General features: G+C 40.4%; 4 protein-coding genes and 1 long non-coding RNA gene across 5 annotated transcripts in view; 2 read left to right on the top strand and 3 right to left on the bottom strand.

Moving 5' to 3' along the window:
* Window positions 1–4,003: 4,003 nt before the first annotated feature.
* On the bottom strand, window positions 4,004–7,796 carry LOC6575798. Its single transcript, XM_002001766.4, has 6 exons — window positions 7,465–7,796; window positions 6,943–7,111; window positions 6,717–6,879; window positions 5,172–5,305; window positions 4,448–5,115; window positions 4,004–4,380 (listed from the first exon to the last, which is right to left on the bottom strand). Exons 1-6 carry the CDS (start codon window positions 7,626–7,628, stop codon window positions 4,092–4,094), a joined length of 1,587 nt encoding a protein of 528 aa, XP_002001802.3. The 5' UTR covers window positions 7,629–7,796; the 3' UTR covers window positions 4,004–4,091.
* LOC26528683 (probable small nuclear ribonucleoprotein E) lies at window positions 5,387–5,895 on the bottom strand. Its single transcript, XM_015164810.3, has one exon. The coding sequence runs from the start codon at window positions 5,774–5,776 to the stop codon at window positions 5,492–5,494; it is 285 nt and encodes a 94-aa protein (XP_015020296.1). The 5' UTR covers window positions 5,777–5,895; the 3' UTR covers window positions 5,387–5,491.
* On the top strand, window positions 5,942–6,473 carry LOC6575799 (mitochondrial import inner membrane translocase subunit Tim13). The gene is made up of 2 exons (XM_002001767.4): window positions 5,942–6,184; window positions 6,260–6,473. Exons 1-2 carry the CDS (start codon window positions 6,029–6,031, stop codon window positions 6,356–6,358), a joined length of 255 nt encoding a protein of 84 aa, XP_002001803.1. The 5' UTR covers window positions 5,942–6,028; the 3' UTR covers window positions 6,359–6,473.
* A 12-nt stretch (window positions 7,797–7,808) lies between the features above and the next one.
* The window catches only part of LOC116803952, an 86,726-nt gene continuing 74,275 nt past the window's right edge, over window positions 7,809–20,259 (top strand). Inside the window, exon 1 of the long non-coding RNA XR_006357265.1 lies at window positions 7,809–8,236. This is a non-coding gene — a long non-coding RNA (uncharacterized LOC116803952). The remainder of the gene's footprint in view (window positions 8,237–20,259) is intronic.
* LOC6575797 (putative uncharacterized protein DDB_G0271606) overlaps window positions 11,406–20,259 on the bottom strand; it is a 112,316-nt gene continuing 103,462 nt past the window's right edge. Inside the window, exon 2 of the mRNA XM_032729242.2 lies at window positions 11,406–14,976. Within this exon, the coding sequence (XP_032585133.1) occupies window positions 12,382–14,976 (2,595 nt within the window). The 3' untranslated portion in view covers window positions 11,406–12,381. The remainder of the gene's footprint in view (window positions 14,977–20,259) is intronic.

The raw sequence follows: 20,259 nt of genomic DNA, 5'->3' as shown, positions 1-20,259 counted from the left end.
AGCCGTTAGCCTAACCAATCAAAACTTATTTTCAGCTATCGAATTTAGTTTTCTAAAAAGTCTTTTATCTGCGCTAATGTGGCTGGCTCGACTCGCGGCTGGAATATTGGTTTTGCTTCAATTTGGCGACTCGTTTGTTTCATTTTCGAAAAGCGCATATTAATCACCAAACAAAATCGTCGTTGTCGTCTTGAAGGCAATGAAAAGCAAAAGTATTTTTAAAGTGGGCTTTAAAAAAAACAGGTTGTGAAGAGCGATCAAAGAGTTACACTTGCCTAAGAGCATAAACAAAGGTGAAACGCTCTCCCACTTGCTCTCTCGCTCTCTCTCAATTTGGCGCTCTCGCCTCTCTTGAGATAATTTTGGCTAGAACTAGGGTCTAGCCATTACAGCATTTTGGAGAGGTATCTATCAGCTATGTCGCTGTAATGTCGAGTGGAATTGGCGATGAGCTAAAGCTAATGATGATTGCGATTTCGATGACGATGATGATAATGATGCTGCTGATGAGTGTGGCTAAGACAGCTGTATGAGGGCGTAGACATATCTACGTCACAGCCAAGCAAAGACATTCGATTTGCATATTAACACCTCTTAACTGGATCGGCTAGCTCTGTCTCTCCCTCACTCTCCTTCTCTATCTCTCTCTCTCTCTCACGCTCTCCCTCTCGCACTCTCTCAGCAAGCGTTGAGCATCGAGTCTGAAGCTGTTCCGTTTACGGAAACGGATGCAACAGCTGACATGCCATATGATCTTATCGATCGCATGAATGTGTCAGGAAAACCCGCCCTAATGAGCAGCCCCTAGCTCCTGGTCGATCGCATCGGCACGAATACCAAAAAGTGATTCACACTCAATGCAATTGATTGTGAAATTTATTCCACTCGGAAAACCTATAAATAAGTCGCTTGCACTTGACTCTGGAATGTTGGAGGCAGTAACTCTGTATGCGTGCGTGTGTGTGTGTGTGTGTGTTTCTTTATTTCTTTTTTTTTTTAGAAAGGCTCACGTCCATTCTTCAGTTTCACATCCTACCTCTGCACTTGTATGTAAATGAGCTATACCTAAACTATAGCACTACTGCTGCTTGGGTTGGCCAGCTGCTCCAGTTGACCGAGAGTGTTGACCACGCCATGGCCATGGCTAATAGCAGGCATATTGTTTCTATTTATTTATTTTGTTATATGTATATCTTTTTTTATGACGGACAACGCTGACCAAGCCCAACAAATATCGCACATTCGCTGCGACCAGGGCTGGCTCGCCTCTGACTCTTAATGGCATAAACCATTGTAATTGATGTAAGCTGAAGTTTGTGCTAGATTGAATGTGGAGCTTTTTGGTTCATTGGAGCTCATATTTTCTAGCAAACTTTGGGTTCGGTCATGGGCCATGCCATCAGTTCTACCTAGATATTTTCCGTGGTTCAGTGAACAGTTTAAATTTATGTTTTAATATACTTATATATGAAGCACATAAACATATAATTAAGTCCTATTCATTCTTTTACATCGTTTACAAACCACTCAACTTAATTTTCAACTATTGATTTGAGTTTCATGGTACAAAGCTTAGATGACTCAGAATAATTAGATTTGCAGCTTCAACAACCTTTTAGGAATCTTGTCTTAGAGCATCATATAACCTTAGTTAAGATAGACTAGATATGGTTGTTATTTAGTTGAAAGGGATAGTTTCTAGTTGAAATCTTCTTAGCTTCTTGGAAATTGAAAAACTATTCTTATAGTCCCATAAGATTTTCAGTTTCAGATTAACAGTTTTAGTTATGCATTCCTTTTTTTTTTTTTTTTTTTTTTTGTATACTATCTGTTTGATAGGATTCTAATACTCTACCGATAAATATGGTTTCGTGATCTATTGAATTATAAATTTTGGAATTATTTGTATTTTTTATACTTGGGTTCCTTGACTTAGCCAGGAGTTTGCGCCATAGTACAACGATTTCAATTCATATCAATTCAATTCAGTTAACATTGTCACTCGATTAGAATCAAGATGTTCAGCATTTTGCCAGCCCTACAAATCGAGTGGCATTGCATAGAGATAATGCTCTCTATGTACACACATGTGCCCACATACGTATGCATTGGCAATTGTTTGCATAGAGTCAAAAGCTAGAACTAGTTTCCTATGAGTATCCGCGCATAGTTTACCCCACCAACAACAATGAGTGACAAAAGCTAGCGCCAGTTTTAATGTGCCTTGCCTTTCCCTTTTTTTTTTTTTTTTTTTTATATAGAATTCTATGTGTAGATGTGAGGCAACACTTCTTGGTAATTGTCTGAACTTATCTAATCCACTCAACAATCAAGCGAAAAGATCTATAAATGACATTCTGCCAAAAGGAAACTGTCAAAAGTCAATATAAAATACAACATAAGATCATACAAGATCATTTGTATATACATATATATGTGTGTATTTGTTTATAGAGCTGCCTTATCGAAATGGGCTCTCGAGCTTTGGCCTTAACAAATTTTAACTGCCAATCTTTTGTGCAGTCACAATAAAACATATGAAACGCCAAACATCAAGTGTTTGTTGTTCGAATTTCAATTTCAATTTCGATTTCAATTCCTAATACCAATTCCCGAGACGAATGACACCAAAATATTTGAGACGATTGCCGTGGGGCACACGAGGCGGGAGGCCTGAGGCCTGAGGCGGGGTACAGTTCGCCAATGCTCTTAGATCGTTGATCGATTCGATCAGCATAAAACTGAAAGAATGAAAAAAAATAGAAAAATAGAAAAAATCGCTTTAATTAGAACCAATTTAAAGCGTGGACCAATTTATCAGAAGCATTTTGAAAAGTAGTTGAAAACCAGTTGAGATCAACTTCAGCGCCATGTGCACACCTCGCTGAAGGGAGTGCGGCCACAGGGGGCGCGCGGGCGAAGGAGGCGTGGCTGGTTGTTGTTTACTTGCTTGGCAGTCCGGAGTCCGGACTCTATAGATCGAACTATAACTCAAACATTTGCCATTATAAGTGACTTATTATTCCAGCTAAACTGAATTGAAATTTATCTTTTACGCATTCGTTTTCCTTTGTCAATTGTCTGCGCTCTGATATGGTTTATTGTACGGCTAGGTGTGGACCCCAAACACCGGGTTCAAGTGCACACACCACATTGTTGTCGCTGTGTATATGTATATAAGTATATCAACTTGAGTTATTTGCAGCTGCTGCGAGCTGAGCTAGAAGAATAACTAGAAATTGAAAGGGCGCAGGGGGCACGAGCCCTCCAGGGCAATTTGTTTGATTCGAAGTCGGAGATTGAATGTCAGCAGCAGCTGTCCCAAATGGAATTCAAAGTGAACTTGAATACAAGCTGAAGGTGGAGCTTGGACAAGGCCTCGAATCAAGGTTTTGTTTCCTCAGTTGGCAGATAGAAAATATGCAATGTTTGTGTTCATAGATTTCCCCCAAGTTTAATGAAGTTGGCATAAACTTCTAAAGTTCCCCTTACTCCAATATAACAGAGCTATAGAAATTGTATTGTATTGTATGCCAGCAATAATTACATATTATAAGGATTCGTAAAATCTTATAGAACTGCCCTCGCAGTTTCTATTGCATTACTATAAAAAAATGACTTACTAAATAACTACAGCTACCCACGCATGCCATAGTGGAAGATCGATAGTCAGAAATATGGTTGACATTAGTTTCCTACTGGAAAGTCCATTTATAAAGTACAAGCTAGCATAGGCTAATAAACTTATAAACCCCTCTGAAAACTCCATTTACTACTCTCGTAGGACCTACCTAAACTTCAATATATATAAATCATAATCTTTATCTAAAAACTTCTTAAACTACCCTCGCCTGTTCAGCTTTACACCTGGAAACAAGTTCATTATTTTGGTACTTGACAACCCAGAAGTCCGTCAAAAATTTTCCAATCATTAATTAGCATTCCATTTCTGGCTAGCTTTTTGCTGCTGCCTTGTCATACACATCCGAGACGCTGAATGGGATTACGAACTGTATCAGAATCTTTATTGCCAACTGCGAGTGCTGCTCGCTGGACAGCTACAAAATATGTCTTGTGTCTAATTGCTTAACTTAGTAGCGATCATATTTCGCTTTGCTGGGCACACCCGGCGCTTGGCCATTGCTCGCCAAGCTTGGGCTTTGGCTTTGGCTCTGGCTGTGACTCTGATTGTGGCCGTGGGTGGAGGCCAGCGTGTACACCTCATAATCGCTGATCGTAAAGTTGTAGTCACCAAAAAGTGTCACATGGGCGGCGCTGGGTCCATCGTAGGAGTGCGGCAGATTGGAGTAAGAATCGCTGTTCACATTGCAGTTGCTCGATATGAGTAGATCGGCACCAGCGCCAAATGTGGGACCGCAACTGTGTGGATTATTAAAGAGATTAAACGAATATCTTGATCAACTGCATGACACTCGCCCCCACTTACTCTGGATGATAGCAGATGGCATATGGTTTCTTGACGATATCAAATTTGACCGGCTGCTCACCATTTGGCGGATTGAGCATAAACAGAAAAGCGCGCTCCGAGTGGATGTAGCCACCCTTGCGGGTTGTCTTAGCCCAGGCCACGTCCGTATAGCCACCACTAATCTCACCATGCGCACCCAGTCCAATCACAATGCAGTTTGCAACGCCATCGCAATAGCGATGAAATGCGCTGGAGCTGAAGCCATGAGTGGAGGCGCGAAACACCAAGCGCCAAGTTTGCTTAGGAACTCCAAACCAGCCATTGAGCACACCCTGCAGTGCTAGCTTATCGTTGCGCAAGATTTGGGAACCTGGAAACATATTTACAGCAAGCCGTGGCTGCAAGCGCTTGTCATTGTCGATGCAGTGCGTATTGGGATGAAGGGCAGCATAACGATAGCGCTCCAATGATAATTGCATGGGCACCGCACCAGTGGGCTCAACTTCTTCGGCAAACACCTGACTGTCAATGAGCAGCAGACGCACATGCCCCATGACGCCACTTAAGTGCTGGCACACTCGAGCGCGCTCCTCTTCGGTCCAATGGGCTGTGGGCTGGGTGACGCCGGCCTGATACTTGGCCCAGGCTAAAACACATCTCCATACTTCCGCCTCCTCCAAGCAGAACTGGAAGAAAATACAATTTATACACTATGCAAAAGTTGATGACTTGAAGCACCTACATAGTCGGATGATATGATTTTGATAAGCGCCTCCTTGGTGAGTGTAAGGAAGGAATTAGTTTTAACACATTCGCTGGCATTCTCTCCTATGTAAATGATGCAGCGTTCCATAAACGAAGCCGCGCATTTGGCACCTGTAAATGAAAATAAAGACATTTATCATTTGAGCTTATTAAAAATCAAATTCACCTGGTTTCCCATTCAAAATTCGCAGATTTCATATAAAATTTCGTTTATTTTATTGTTGGTTAACTTTTCCATTTACAGTTAATTCACTTAATCTTAATCTTCTTTAGAGAAATTAGTTTAAGAATTTTAGCTTAATCCTTAGATGGGCTAACATTCTGTATAAGCGTTATATTGTCCCCCTTGAGCATGATGCGTCCAAGATTTTTGCGTTGACGCGTTTTAACATAAACTTCCTCGGCATCATCCAGTACCAGATTCATGTACTCGTCGAAGCCCACGATGTGGCCCTCGATACGCAGCGAAATGTTCTCGTATAGCCATACTTGGACGCGCGAACGGCTTTGCAGATAACGAAAGATCAGGTTGATGGGCTGCACCATCACCTTTTGCACCTTGGGATTGCCTTTGAATGACATTTTGGTGATTTCTTATTGAATTTGGCTTTCGTTTTTACAAAATTTTCGCAGAAACGTTTGCTATTTTTTTCTCCTGCTTTTGTTGCCGGCGTCTTTTCGCTGAAGCGATACTATCGACAATACAACCTTAGTCACTGGAAAACACGATAACATAGTAGCCGAGTATATCGATAGTTGATTACAAACCGGTTGCGTCAGAAGGTCTCAGTTGGAGAAGTTTTGAGAAGTTTTTGTCCAAAAATAAACATAAACATGGCTCACACTACCGTTGATAAAGGGGAAATTATGGACCAGGTGAAGCAACAGATTGCCGTTGCCAATGCCCAGGAGTTGCTCACGCAGATGACCACAAAATGCTTTAAGAAGTGCGTTAACAAGCCTGGAACCTCGCTCGACGCATCGGAGCAGGTGAGCAGATGACCCAATACTGCAATATCGTAACTTTATTATTGTTATTATTAAACAATATTTATTATTTGCTAGAAATGCGTATCCTTGTGTATGGACCGCTTCATGGATTCATGGAATCTAATTTCTCGAACCTATGGCCAAAGGCTACAACGTGAGCAATCAAATATGTGAGCTAGATACGCTGCTGATGTGACGTACGACTGCACTTGGGGCGCTATTCGTTGTTAATAGTTAGTTCTACTTAGTTCTACTCGTTGTATAAACAATAAAAACCAAAAAAACTAAATGTTTCATACATGTTTTGTATTTTTCTGGGTAAATAAAACGTGCTACGGGATATCGATAGCACTAACTTGCGATATGCAACATTTTGGTATTTTTGGTAACTTGCCATCGATAGTTTTACGACCAAAATCAAGCAACAGCTGTTTTAATCGAAACGCGCGCAGCTGAGTGACAGAAATGTTTTTTCTTATCGAATAAGCGCGGTAAAGCAAAATTATAAATGTGAAATATAGGAGTGACGCACCTGCTTTCTCGTGAATATCCATAACGGCAGTTAAAAAAGTGCACGCATTATCTACAGATAATGTGGAAATAACGTGATCCTCGCAAGCAGCACGCAATTCAAATACGCCCATATCCTGGGCCAGTGTTAACATTTCAAAGACACGATAATCCTGCAGCATTAGCTATAAGAAATAAAATAATTAGGTAAGCATGATATAAACAGGTGCACTATGCATCTAGCCTACCTTTGCAGTGTAAACATACAATATAAACTGTCGGAACAATTCGGCATTAATATGCGGCAAACGTATTGCAGTCGGCGTCCCAGTGCCCGGAGCAGCGGGCGAAACTGTGCAGCCTGGTATGGGAATGCGACAGACCTCACCACGCTTTGCTGTCTTAAAGCTCTTGCAGCTAGTAAGAAACATAAACTTTTAATTATTTAATCACTACAATGAGTGGCACGTGCGGTGGCCACAAAATACCAACACGCAGTGTAGCATCCACCATAAAAGGACAGTCAGACCAATTGGTCTTCTGGTCTTCTGGGCATTAGAGATGAGCGCGTGACTGTTTTGATAATGCGAATAACTTAAGAATGGATATACATATAAACTAAATATACCATTCAAAAATTTATAGTAAGACAAATATATCAAACAATATATTAATCTATATTGTTCATTTTAAATATTATAAATATTTTAGCTCCACACATGATATTTTTGTCACGTGCTATCTCCAGCTTCACGCTGCAATTTACGAACCGTGCCATGAGGATGCTTCTGTGTGCGTAAATCTTCTCATCATCTCGGCCGCAAATGAAGACCACATCCGCGCTGTCCTGATCCTCGCTCAGGCGCTGCAAATCCTCAATTAACTGTGGCAGTCCAGCCAATGCTGGATCGTTGTGTGGCGAACGTGCGCTCATCTCTTACAATGTGTCTCCTCTCGGCTTCAATTGGGTTACTGTTTCTGTGTTATTGTTCTTGTTTTTGCTGTGCAAATATTTTGCTCTGTTTTGTTTATGTTTTCACTTCCACGTTCCGCTTTGCCTACGCGCCTGCGCTCAGAAGAGAGCGAAACCGGTTTCACCTGAAAATGCTTAAAGGCAAAACGAAACAACAAAAAACAAAGTAAAATATCCCACGCCACGAACTAAAATTGAGTCGAGAAAAACAATTAGACGGTACTTCAAATTGTTTTTGTACTGGCCTTTACTTGACTGAATAGCTTTAATTTATATTTCGCAACATTTCTAGTTAATTTCCTGTTATTTAATTTAAATTCATTTCACTTGATTGCAGCTAACAATAAATTTTCATTCATGCGCACGCGCCGCGTTTCGTTCCGTTAGCTCGTTCAGACTGAAGAAGAGGCTGGCCGAGACGATTCGATCACGGCACACCGTTAAGTCGGGCCCTTGGCCCTCTTCTTCTTAGCGGATTCTGGAGCGTTGTTTTCTTGCTTTCTCTTAGGTCAGTCGAAGAGTAAGAGAGTAAGGAGAGACAGTGAAGAAGTTTATAATCGGTGCAACAGGTAAGCGAATCCTAAGGGAAATTTTAATTATTGATAGCTATTGATATGAATGCATCCTTATATATAAAAAGAGGAATATTCAAAATTGAAAAGTTATCTATATTCTATATATACAACACTGAAGACATTTGTGGATTAAATTATTCATATATGCAAAATACGTTAATCACGCCGTTTTTAAAAAGGCAATTCTCGTAGCGCCATCTTGTTATTTTATATGTAAGCTCATAGAAATTCCCAGATATTAAAGAAGTGCGCTGAGGTTTGTGAACACACTAACTAGTACGTGAACCTACGACTTGCCTTATATTTCAGTCGCCCTCTGACGGCAAGTAGCCAGATAATTTCATTGTCAAGTAGGTCTGTGTTCTTGCTAAATTATCGTATGCAGCCTAAGAGTATGCTTCATTAAAATAGAAAACATTTTAAAGTAGCTGCCTGAATGCACGCAACACTTTCTTTTGTAATGCATATCAAAATAAAAATGAGAACTCTTTCAATATTTTATGTTTTCAAATATTTATTTATGCATAATATTTACCATTTGTTTTTTTTTTTTTTTGTGTTTTGTGTTTTGTCTTGACTTTACATATGTAATAAATTTTTTTTTAGGTTTTATTTAATCTTATATAATTTTTTGTTGGTTTTTATTTTATTTGTTGCTGTACTACTTAAATATGAAACGTTGAAGTCAAATTTTGTTGTTGCTGTTTCTTGTTGTCCTTTAACTGTTTAATTTGATTAAACTTTAACTTTTTTTTCTTATTTTGGTTTTTTGTTTTTATTTTGTTTTTTTAAATCGCGTTGCGGCTGCAGTTTTGTTTTATTTTGCTCCACAATTTGTACATTTTATTTGCATTCTGAATGTCACAATAAATATTTAAATTATATTAATAATAATAATGTTTATATGTAAATATTGACAAGACGCGGATTTCTGTATATATTTTTGCGTTTTTATTTATAACTAATGCCTTTAACTGTTGCTATTTTTTTTATCTTAAACTTTTTTATTTAAACAATATTTTTGTTTAGTTTTTTAAGCAGCTGTTATTATTTTTTTGTGTAAAAATTTGTTTTTTAATAAAATGATTGTTTTTTAAGTTTTCTTTTTTTTTTTTTAATTTGAGTGTTTTTTTTTTTTACTTTTGTTATTTTTATAAAAAAAAAACTTCTTTGGATTATTAGCAAAATAAAAATTATACAAAAAAGTGTTTTTTATTATTTTTTTTTTTTATAATTTGGTTAGTTTGTAATTTGTAAAATTTGGCCTTTTATATGTAAAAAAAATCTGCTGAAAACCGTTTTTGATTAACCATTATTTTTTGTTTAAGTTTTTTTTGAATTTATATATATATATATATATTCTTTTTTGTTTACACAGGCCAACATAATTTGGTAAACAAAAATTGAACTTAGGTTGTTTTTTTTTACTAAAAGTTAATGTTTTTTTTTTGTTTTAGTCTTTCATAATTGAAGTAAAAAAATTTGAAACAAATTAGAAATTTCCATCCAATATTTGTTTAATAATTTTCCTCAAATTTACGCTGACCTGTGTAAATTTGATTGCTGGTTCTGTGGGAAGTTTGTTGTTTGTTTGCGTGTTCCTTTTTCTTCTTCTTTTTCTAAATGAAAAATAAAAAATAATGAATGTACAATAAATGGATTTTTTGTTTTTTGTTGTTTTTATTTACTTTTGCATAGCAATCTGTAATTAATTTTTTTCGTTTCTTTATTTATTTATTTTGTTTTTTTTTTGCATATAATTTAAATAACTTTTAAATTTGCATAACAATTGTTCTTTTTGTTTTATTTTGTTTAAGTTATTAAACTTTAAATGTATGTTTATATATATTTAAATTTAAGTTTTAATATTAATTTTACTTTTAATTTTAATTTTTTTGTTTTTTTTTCCTCTTTTTTGTATATTAAATTTACAATTTTACACAATTTTAGAAATTTTGGTTTAAAGTTTTTATTTGTTTATCGAAATTTACTTAAAAACACAAACTCAGGGCGCTTTTTTGTGAGTGTTCTTTTAGAAAGTACAAAATACACAGGCGTAATTAAAATTTAAGATATATATATATATGCATATATATAGTCATATTATTATATGTATATATATACATATATGTTTAACAAAAGTTTATAGATTTTTGAAATCTTGGCTCTTGGCTTGGCTACGTTTTTCGTCTTCTTCTTTTTGTATCAACTGCTTCTTCTTTTTCTTCTCCAAACAGTGTTGGCAACGAAATAAAGAAATGGTCTGTCACATACCGATAGATCATCAGATAGCGATAACTATCGCTAGAAATGATATTTACAATAACAATTACGAGTATTTGCCATTCACAATAGAAATTGCTTAAGAACTATTTTTTTAGCGTTTCTTCTGTTGCTTGTTTTTTTTCTGTTTTTATTTATTTAATTTTTTGTTTATATATTTTTTGTTTATTTATTTATAAACTAATTAACTAAATGCCTACAAAGCGCTGCTTACAAAAAGAAACAGAAAAGTTTTACAATTAATTTAAATTTGTATAATAAATATTTATGTTCATATATATGTACACACACATATATATGTATATAATTGTGTGTGTATGTAAGTTATATATATAATATACATTTGTATATATATATAAATATATATATATATAACTAAACGCGGCAACTTGTTCAGTAAAATATGTTAAATATTACGTTACGTTAAGATTGGTTTAGCAATTCATTTATCTTAACTTAAAGTACGTTACGTTATGTGACGTTACCGTGCATTAGTTACGTTATATTCCATTACTTTACATCGCATTACGCTACGTTGAAGTAGTTTACGTCAAATTACATATCGTTACGTAACACTGCTTTACGTAACTATGCCACGTAGCACTACGTGATGTTATAATAATTGTCATTGCATATCGATACGTCGCATTGCACTCAACATAACCATTCACAGCATCGCGTAACATTACGTTACGTTAACGTAACGTCAAGTTACGTTATTGTATTTTGTAATGCTATGTTGCATTGCAAAACTTCATGTTTCATTACATTATTTTTACGTAACGTTACATAACGAAACGTACCGTTAAGCGATTCGTTTTTTCTGTTTTTTAACATTTGTTAATTTGTTTTCTATTTTGTATTTTAAGTATTTAATATATATTATTTATTTTTTATTCTGTGGTGGGTTCATTTTGTGTGTGTATTTTTGTCTCGCTCTCGCAACGCGCGTTTGCTCTTACGTTAACGTTGTCTCTTATTCGTTTTAAAACTTGTAACTTAAAATTAATTAATTCAATTAAACTAAAATAAAAAATAAAAAGCTTAATCAAAAAAATCTAATAAAGATTAGAAGGTATTTTTTACTGTGGATGCCTGTAGTTAGTGTTAAAAAAAGATATCCAGTGTTGAATAATTTGCTAAAAAATGTTTTGCAAGCCTCGCTTTGAGTTTATCTTTTTTTTCATCTTCATTTTGTGTAATGTCTTCAAAGTTGTTAAAAACTAATTTTAAAAATTAAAATTTGTAATTAGACACACACGCATAAATTAATAATTTGTTTTTTTTTTCTCCTTTTCATTCTTGTTTTATATTTTATTAATTTTATTATTCATTTAAAGCTTTGGTTTCAATGTTCATAATTTCTGCAGCAGAGTTGAAGAAATTTTTTTTAGAGAAATTATAGAAATAGTTGTTAGTATTTAAATTTAAATTTTTTGTTTTATTTTATGAATTTGTTTTTCATAAAGAACAGCGAGCTTTTTATTTTGTTTTTGGAAGCCTAACAAATTTGTTGTGTTATACGTGAGATCAAAACAAGCTACAAATAAAAAATGGTTTTAGAGAAAGTGTTGGAAAACGTTTCGTTTTCATTTTCGTTTTTGTTTTCTTTTAGTTTTTGTCCTTTTCTAGCAATTTTGTATGTGCGTTAAGCAGCGTTGAGCATAATTCTGTATTTGTTTTCTTCTCTCTGTTTTCATTTGCTTTTTGTAAACTCTTAAACTGTGCTTAGTGTGTGTGTGTGTGTGTGAAAGAGACGACTATATGAGCTAAGTTCTAAGTGTTAATTGCAATGCGTTTGCTGCTGGCGGGTAGGGCAGGGCTTTGGAGGGGGCGCGGGGCTGAGGTTCTGCGGCTTAGACAATTTCCTTTTTGATTTGTAATTCGCAGTTCGTTGTTGTTGTTGTTGCTGTAATTGGCGGCGTTTGCTTTTTGCTCGCTTTGGTGGCCATTAAAATGGGTCGCGCTGCTGGCGCTGGCGTCGCCTCTGCTGCCGCTGGCAGCGCAGCGGCCTCGCGACGCTGACGTCGCTGCTGTTGCTGCTGCTGCTGCAGTTGCTGTGTTTGCAGTTGCTGCTGCTGCTGTCGCTGCTGCAGCGGCATCTCATCATCATCCGAATCCTCTGACTGCTTCTGCTGCTGCTGTCGCTGCTCTGTTCGCGTCAACTGCTCTGCCTCCTGCTGCTGGTCGTCGTCGTCGTCGTCGTCGTCCTCCTCCTCCTCCTCCTCGCTGCATATCTGCGCCTTCTTCATGGCCGTCTCTACGCTACTGTTGCTACCATCGAACAGCTGACCAGCCGTTGCCGCCGAATCGGGCGATTGAGGCGTGGTCGCGGTGGGCGGCGCAGCCAGGGCGCTGCTGTGCGGTGCCTGCGCCGTGCGCTCAGCCAGCGCCATTTCGTGCTCATGCTCCTCCAGCTCCTCATCCTCCTCCTCCTCCTCGTCCTCTTCCCCACTGCTGCGACTTGCGCTTGGACTCTGGGCATGTCCATTCGACTGCAGCTTGAGTCGCTTGCCTGCTGGCGCCTCTTCCTCCTCTGTTCGCTGCGTCTGCTTTTGCTGCGCAACGGTTGTGCAACAGTTGAGCGAGCTAATTACTTTATTGTTGTTGTTGGCCTGATCCTGATTGAGCGTCTCTTTGCTATCGGCTTCATTGGCGCCCAACAGCAGCTCCTGCTCCTCCTCCTCGTCGTCCAGTTCGTCCATCTCCTCGTCGTCCTCCTCCTCCTCCTCGAGCAACGTTTGCTGCTGCTTCAATGGCACCACACGCAGCTTATCCATCGCCTCCAATTGGCGGCGACAACGCTGCAGCTGCTCGCGCAGCTCTCCAATCTCCTCCTCCCGCTTGTGCAGCAGCTCGCTCAGCTGCACATTCGACTCGCGATACTTTTGATTCTCGTGCAACAGTCGCTGCAACAGATGCAGCACACGCTCCCGATCCTTCGATCTGGTGTCCCGCAACGCATCCACCGCCAGCTCCCACGGCGGCAAGTGCATCGCACTGCTGTCCGGCTCACCGTGGAGGCTGTCATCATCCGTATCCGTTGACAGCTCAAACTCGCTGCCCAAATGTGATTTGCCATTCAGCGGCAACTGTTGCTGTTGCTTCTGCTGCTGCTGCTGTTGTTGTTGTTGCTGCTGTTGCAGCTGCAGGAGTTGCTGTTGCTGCTGCTGCTGCTTGGCATGTGGCGAGCTAACCACATTGGAGGAGTGCGTGCTGAGATTGAGGCCTGCGCTGGAAGACTGCGTGGGCGAGTAGCCAGCCTTGTAGTAGATGGGCTGCACAGCAGCAACGGTTGCTCCTGCCGCCGCCGCAGGTGCTGCCACAATTGTTGTTGCTGGTGCTGCTGGTGCCACTGTTGCTCCTGCTGCTCCTGCTGCTGCTGCTGCTACTGGCGGTTGGCTCATTAGATTCTTGTTGATCCTAATGCGACTCGGCTCATTGTGATTGCTGCTGCTGGGCAACAGCTTGGCATGCTGATTGACGGTGGCTATGATGTGGTTGCTCAGCGGCGTTGCAGCGACGGCAACTGCTGCTGCTGCTGCTGCTTGGTTGGCAGCAACTGGCGCTGCTGCTGCCACGGCCGGCACCGGCGATGTGGAGGAGGTAATCTCATTGCTGCCCGCCGAGAACTCCTCGGCCGGCACCTGACGCGCAACAACAACAGGCGCCGCCTTCGGCATGGGCGAACTGCTGTTGCTGCTGTTGCTGTGGTTGCTGTGGTTGCTGTTGCTGCTGCTGTGGCTGTGATTGCTGTGACTGCTCTGGCTACCGTTTGGCGGCTCGCGCTCGCTGATCGCGGCCGGCGGCGTTGCTGCCCGCTCCTGCTTGATGTGCAGCTGCAGTTCGCGTTGCTCCAGCTCGCGCTGGCGTTCGCGCTCCTTGCTCAGGATGCTCTTGCGCGGAGCGAGCGCCACATTGGGCTGATAGGTGCGCTCGAAGCGCTCGCGATCTGTGCTCCTCACCACACGCTCCGGATTCTGCAGCTCCGGCGGCTCCTGGCAGGCGTAGGGCAGCGAGGAGAGCGCTGTGTACGCATGCAGATAGGCGCTAGCCGTGGGCTTTACGGCGTGCCACGGCTGGAAGGCGCTGCTCGAGAGCGGATGCTGTGACACCACTCGCTCCCGTTCCCGCTCCCTCTCACGCTCCCTCTCGCGCTCCCGTTCCCGCTCCCGCTCCCTCTGCTGCATGCAATGGGCATACATCATCTGGTAGTGCTGTAGGTCCAGCGGATAGTAGTTATCCAAGGCGGCTGCCTTTAGCTTCTTGCTCGGAATGTCCAACAGCTCGACGCGCGCTCCATGGTGCGGCAGGGTGTGCGGATGATGCTTCAGGCTGGCGGGCAGCGTTTGATGCGCTCCCGCCGGCTGCGATGGCGGCAGTGGCGGCGGCGGCGCTGGCGCCACCAAACCCATCGGCAACAGCAGCGAGTCCTCCATCAGCATTTCCACCTGCAGCAGAAGAAAAAGACAGAGAGAGAGAGAGAGAGGGTGAGTGAGTGAGTGAGTTAGCTGACTGTTATTAGAAAATTGATCGGCCATAAAAATAGATGCTGGCGAAACCAGTAGCCGTTGGCCATTAATTTGAATTGCCAGCGCGCCGTCGCCAGCATCGTTTTCGACGCGGCTAATTATAAACAAACAACTGGCCCAGACAGGATCACCGCCAGCAGCGAGCGGATCCCAGCGCGGCGACGATCTTCGAACGGCCCCAACTGCTAAACGCCCCGCGGCTATGGCGCCAATTGTCATTGAGACAGCCAGCCAGAGCGAATGCCCAAACAAAGTACACTGCACAAAATTACGAAAGAGTTCGCATTGTTGTGGCCATTCTCTATCTGTTTAATTAAGCCGAAGCTTTCTTGATAGCTTCCAAACCTACTTTTAGTAAGCTTTTTCAAAAAATAAAAAATAATTCTAATATAATAATAAGATTAAGATTTGTCATTTTCCTAACCTAACCCTAATAAAAAATGTTAAAAATTCGGGATTATAAGATTTGCATGCGTGTATGTACCAAACAGGAGGAAACGTGACATGTGCATGAGTCTATCGGTAAATTCTCAGACAGGAGAATCTGTCCATCTATCTGTTCCATCGTTCATCCGTTCTTCAGTTTATCTGCCTTTGTCTTCTGTGCCCTCCCTTCCGCCCGTGTTTCCGTTTATCTGCCTGTCATTCTACTTCTCTATCCTTCCGTCCGTCTTTCAGTCTGTCTATCCTTCCGCTCTTCAATGCTTCCGTCCGTCTTTCAATATTTCCATCCATAACATTTCTCCTGCAACGCTTCGCTCTGTCTCGCTTTTCGCTCAGTGTAGATGTGTCAAAAGGAGTTGTTTGGCTTCTTTGAGTGGCATATTTTGCATTATCATTCAGCGACATTCCCGCAGACATGCGGCACTTGGAGGATGGCCGGATGGCTGGCTAGGCGGATGGTTGACTGGTTCTCGATTCGGGTTCTGGGCTCTTCTATCTTTCGATTTGCTTTGGGTTCGCGTGTTTGCCTAGCTGTTAAAATGATTGGCACCGCGGCCAATTATGGCCCCGTCGACTCAGCCATAAAGTGATTTTGAATGGAGGCGGCGCCAGTTGCCAGTTGCCAGTTGCAGTTGCCAGTTGTCAGTTGCTCGCTGCAAAGTCTTCTTCTTCTTCCACTTCGGCTGCTTTTGCCAGAGGTGTCATTGCGGCAGTTGAGCAAACGGCCAAGATGTTGGCCATTCGGCAGTTGGCTAACCAAGCACTTGGCCATTGGAAGTTTACAAGCCAACTAATCGCTGGCTTAGCCGATAATGATGAGCTGTCATTAGCTGTGGAGTCATTAGCAGAGCTATTGACAATGCCAAAACGTGAAAACGATTACGATTACGATTAAACCCATTCGATAGCTGTGCAAATGCCAGCATCAATGCAGATAATCGATCTGACCATGGAGGTTAGGTGTGGAAAGTTGCATTCAAGTGCCTAAAGGTGTCGAGACAATTACTGAAGACTTGGCTTCGATAATTGTCTATTGATTATGTAATTTCGCATCTATAGGTTAATGCTGAAAGTCAATTTTAGTCGATTTATTTGCTTTGTATAGCAGTATATATAGTATATTGGTATACCAATGATGGATAAATTATCGATTATAATGGTAACCTGCTCAAAAATAGTTAATAAGCCCATGTGCGAAATAATCGATTAATTGAAATCGATTAGTATATAGAAATGGTTTTATCAACAATCGCTTTTATTAACTAAATTCATTTTCAATTAATCGATTTATTTAAAATCGAATATGAAATACTTTTTGAGAATACTTCGAAGCAGGACAAGACTACTATAATTATAGGCAAAGCTGATTTTAGTTAACGATTCAAATTCATGTCGCAGTAAAATACCTACATATCTATATATATATATATAGAGAGATCAATTATATATATATATATATATATATATATATATATATATATATAATTGATCTCTTCGTTAAGCTATGATCATACAAACAAATCGCATGTCTACAAAGTATGCAACATAAATTGGCGAACACAAAAGCTTAAATGACAAAAAAAAAAAAAAAAAATAGAGCAAGAGGAGCAGAAGAAGGGGTGTGGCAGGAGGAAGACACTAATAGAGGTAGAGAAGAGTGCAAACCCCTCACTAACTATGCAAACAACAAGCAAACAAACAACGCAGTTAACTGAAGCGCTGCAGCCGTAACTTGGCCAAAACGATGGCTAAACACAAGTTGGCCAAAAAGTGGCGACGCGACGGCGACTGCGTTCTGCTCAAAAATGTTAAACAGAGATTAAGCCAGGAGCAAAGGCAGCAGAGAGAGAGAGAGGGAGAGAGTTAGAGAGAGAAAGAAAGAAGGGAGGGAGAAGTTAAAGATATAGAAGCGGCGATAAGCAAACTGGAAGCCAAACACAAACAACAGGAGTGAAAGAGATAGAGAGCGAAAAGAGCGGAAGGCAAGCTAAGACTGAGTCATGTAAACAGCGGGCGAGTGGGGCTGGGGAGGAGGAAAGCAAAAACTAAAGATATAGACGCAGCGATAAGCAAACTGAAAGCCAGAACACAAAAAATAAGAGTAAGAGAGCAGCGAGGGAGAGACAGAGAGAGAGAGTGAGGGGCGCTGCAAGACACAAATGAACCATTAAACAGCAAAATCATAAAAATCAAGAGCCATAAAGAAGTCGTCGAAGGAGCGCCAGTAACAAACAGAGTACAGCCAAACAGCAGTTCGCCAGCAGTTCACAAACTCACTCACACACACACACACACACACCCATGCATGCACATACGATGGCTACTCACAGCTGAATCACAAGCAGAGTGGGAGTGCGAGCGGGAGAGTCAAAGCCGGCTGTCCGTCTTTTGTTTTTAACTGTACGCAGATGGCAGCCAGCGATAGATGAAGAAGACAGCAGCAGCAGTAGAGCTGGAAGCAGAGTGAAGAGAGGAGAGAGTAGGAATTGTAGCGGGTGCTACTGGTTAGCTGGCCGCAGTTAGCTTTTGGCGCACGCTTCTCGTCGTCTCGCTGACGTCGCAATGACAAATTGCACCAAGAGACAGTCAAAGTGAACCGAAGAGAAAGAGAGGCAGCAAAAGGAGCAGCCGAAGTATGTTAGGTAGCCGAAGCTGGCGTGTAGAGCTGGGTGCGGGTGCCGATCGGTACAGTCAGTGCAATGCGGCAGCTGCTGCAGCTGCTGCTCTGCTGCTTAAGTCCAAGGTCTTTTGCAATAACTCAACACTCGGAGAAAAAATTGAAAAAGCAAAGCAGAGCGAGACTTTAAGTACTCTACACAAAAAAACTATTTTAGCTAGAATGAAGTTTTTAAAGGGGAATACAGAGAGAACGAGAGTAACTAATATTGTAAATAATAGAGATTAAGGAAATATGAAAATTAAATTTTGTAATTCTTTATTAATCTTTAAAAATTGCTGCATAGTTGGAGTAAATAATTCCTTTCGTTCTACAACATTAAAATCTGAAAAATTTGTTTCTTTTCATTTTCAAAATTTAAATTAAATTTTTCTCTTTTTAGACGGTTAAGGATTTTGAATTATAATTCAATATATAATTATCAATATATAATAATTATCAAAATTTATCAATATAAAGTGAAGGGAAATGTCTTCAGAATGCGAGTAAATTCGGATCATTTTAGTGTAGATTCATTTTGACATCCACCTAACTAGAGAGGCGAGCTAAGCCACTCTATGCGCTGCTCTTTGTACAGAGTAGATGAGACACACCTTAGCGGAGTTTATGAGCAAAGTTATGTTGTCCCCAATTGCAAGTGTAAAATAAAATAATTGCGCCCAAGTGGCGGCAGTCGAAGATTCACCAAAAAAGAAGAACACGAAGATGAAAATGAAGAAGAAGAGCACGAGCAGAGGAGAGAGGAACCGACACGACAAGCAGAGCCTTGGCAGGCGACATGACTTTGCTTGACGATAAGATCATGATGAAGAGAGCATAGAAGCGAGCACACGTTCGAATGTGTCTGTGTGTGTGAGAGAGAGGAAGTTTGTGCATGTGTGTGTACATGTGTAAGCCATTGATTTAGTTTGACAATTATGCAGAGCGAGCTTTGCTAGTTTTTGCTTGACAGTGGATGAGGCTGGGGATAACATTGGAAATGGAACGGCGACAGGCAAACAAAACTCACACAACTCCACAATGAATAACAATATTAAATATCAAATCAATATTTGTTATAATTAATAATTCATTTATATGAATATAAATAAATAATAAGCTTCTATTGGAATACTCAAAAGAATATCCATTAAATTTGTTCAGTTCAAAGTTTGCAAAAGATTCAGCACAGGCGGCGTCGACGTTGGCGTCGCGGCTGCGCTGTCAGCTACATCTGCATTTCTTGGCGTCCGTTACGCCAGCTCCCTTCCTCCCCCATTGTCAGCGCACCTTCTCGCTATCCCCCTCCCCATTGCCTCAGCTGCTGTCGCTGTCTGCGTCTGGCGCGGGCTTTAAACTTGTTTGCCAAGCGCGATTCGCATCGAATCGGATCGAATCGAATCGACGTCCGAGAGTCGCGAGTCGAGAGTCGACATTGCCATCCCCCAAAGTCGCGACATTTACAATTTTAATTCGTGTTTTTGTTGTTTGCGTTGTTGTTGTTGCTGATCTTGTCAGTGCGGTCAGCGTGTGTAAACGAGTGAGAGCGAGGGAATGAAGAGAGAGGAGGCTCAACTAAGAGCAAAGCAAGCGCCGAAGAAGAAGGTGCAACTACAATAAGCTGCGCATGCAAAACAATTGAGAGGCATGACTATTCTAATACCCTCGAAATTATTGTAAGTAATTTTTTAAGAAATCATTGGCAAATTTATTGTAGTATTATTATTTATTATTGTAGTATTATTATATATTGTCTTATACCTTTCTGGCAGAGCTAGAGCTAGTGAAATATCTTAGAATAACCTAATTATCAGCTCATTTTCTCAGCTTTGTACTGAACATGTTGATGAGTTCTCAGTTCTTATCTATGTATATCTTTCATATATTTTCCTCATATGACTCACATTTTTGTTGTTACCCAATTCATTATAGCACCTGGTGGTGCTTTGAGATTTAGTTCCTGATGTCTTGGTAGCTCCTATCTCGAGTGTCTAACTATTTCAAAGATCATAATGACATATACAAACGTAAATGCATATATATACATATATCTGCATTAATGGTGGATTTAATTAGGGAGCACGGTAAAATAGAAAAGTAAT

The sequence above is a fragment of the Drosophila mojavensis genome, unplaced genomic scaffold (genome assembly GCF_018153725.1).
Source record: "Drosophila mojavensis isolate 15081-1352.22 unplaced genomic scaffold, ASM1815372v1 contig_36, whole genome shotgun sequence".
Lineage (NCBI taxonomy): Eukaryota > Metazoa > Arthropoda > Insecta > Diptera > Drosophilidae > Drosophila > Drosophila mojavensis.
This window is presented reverse-complemented; position numbering and strand designations above follow the sequence as displayed.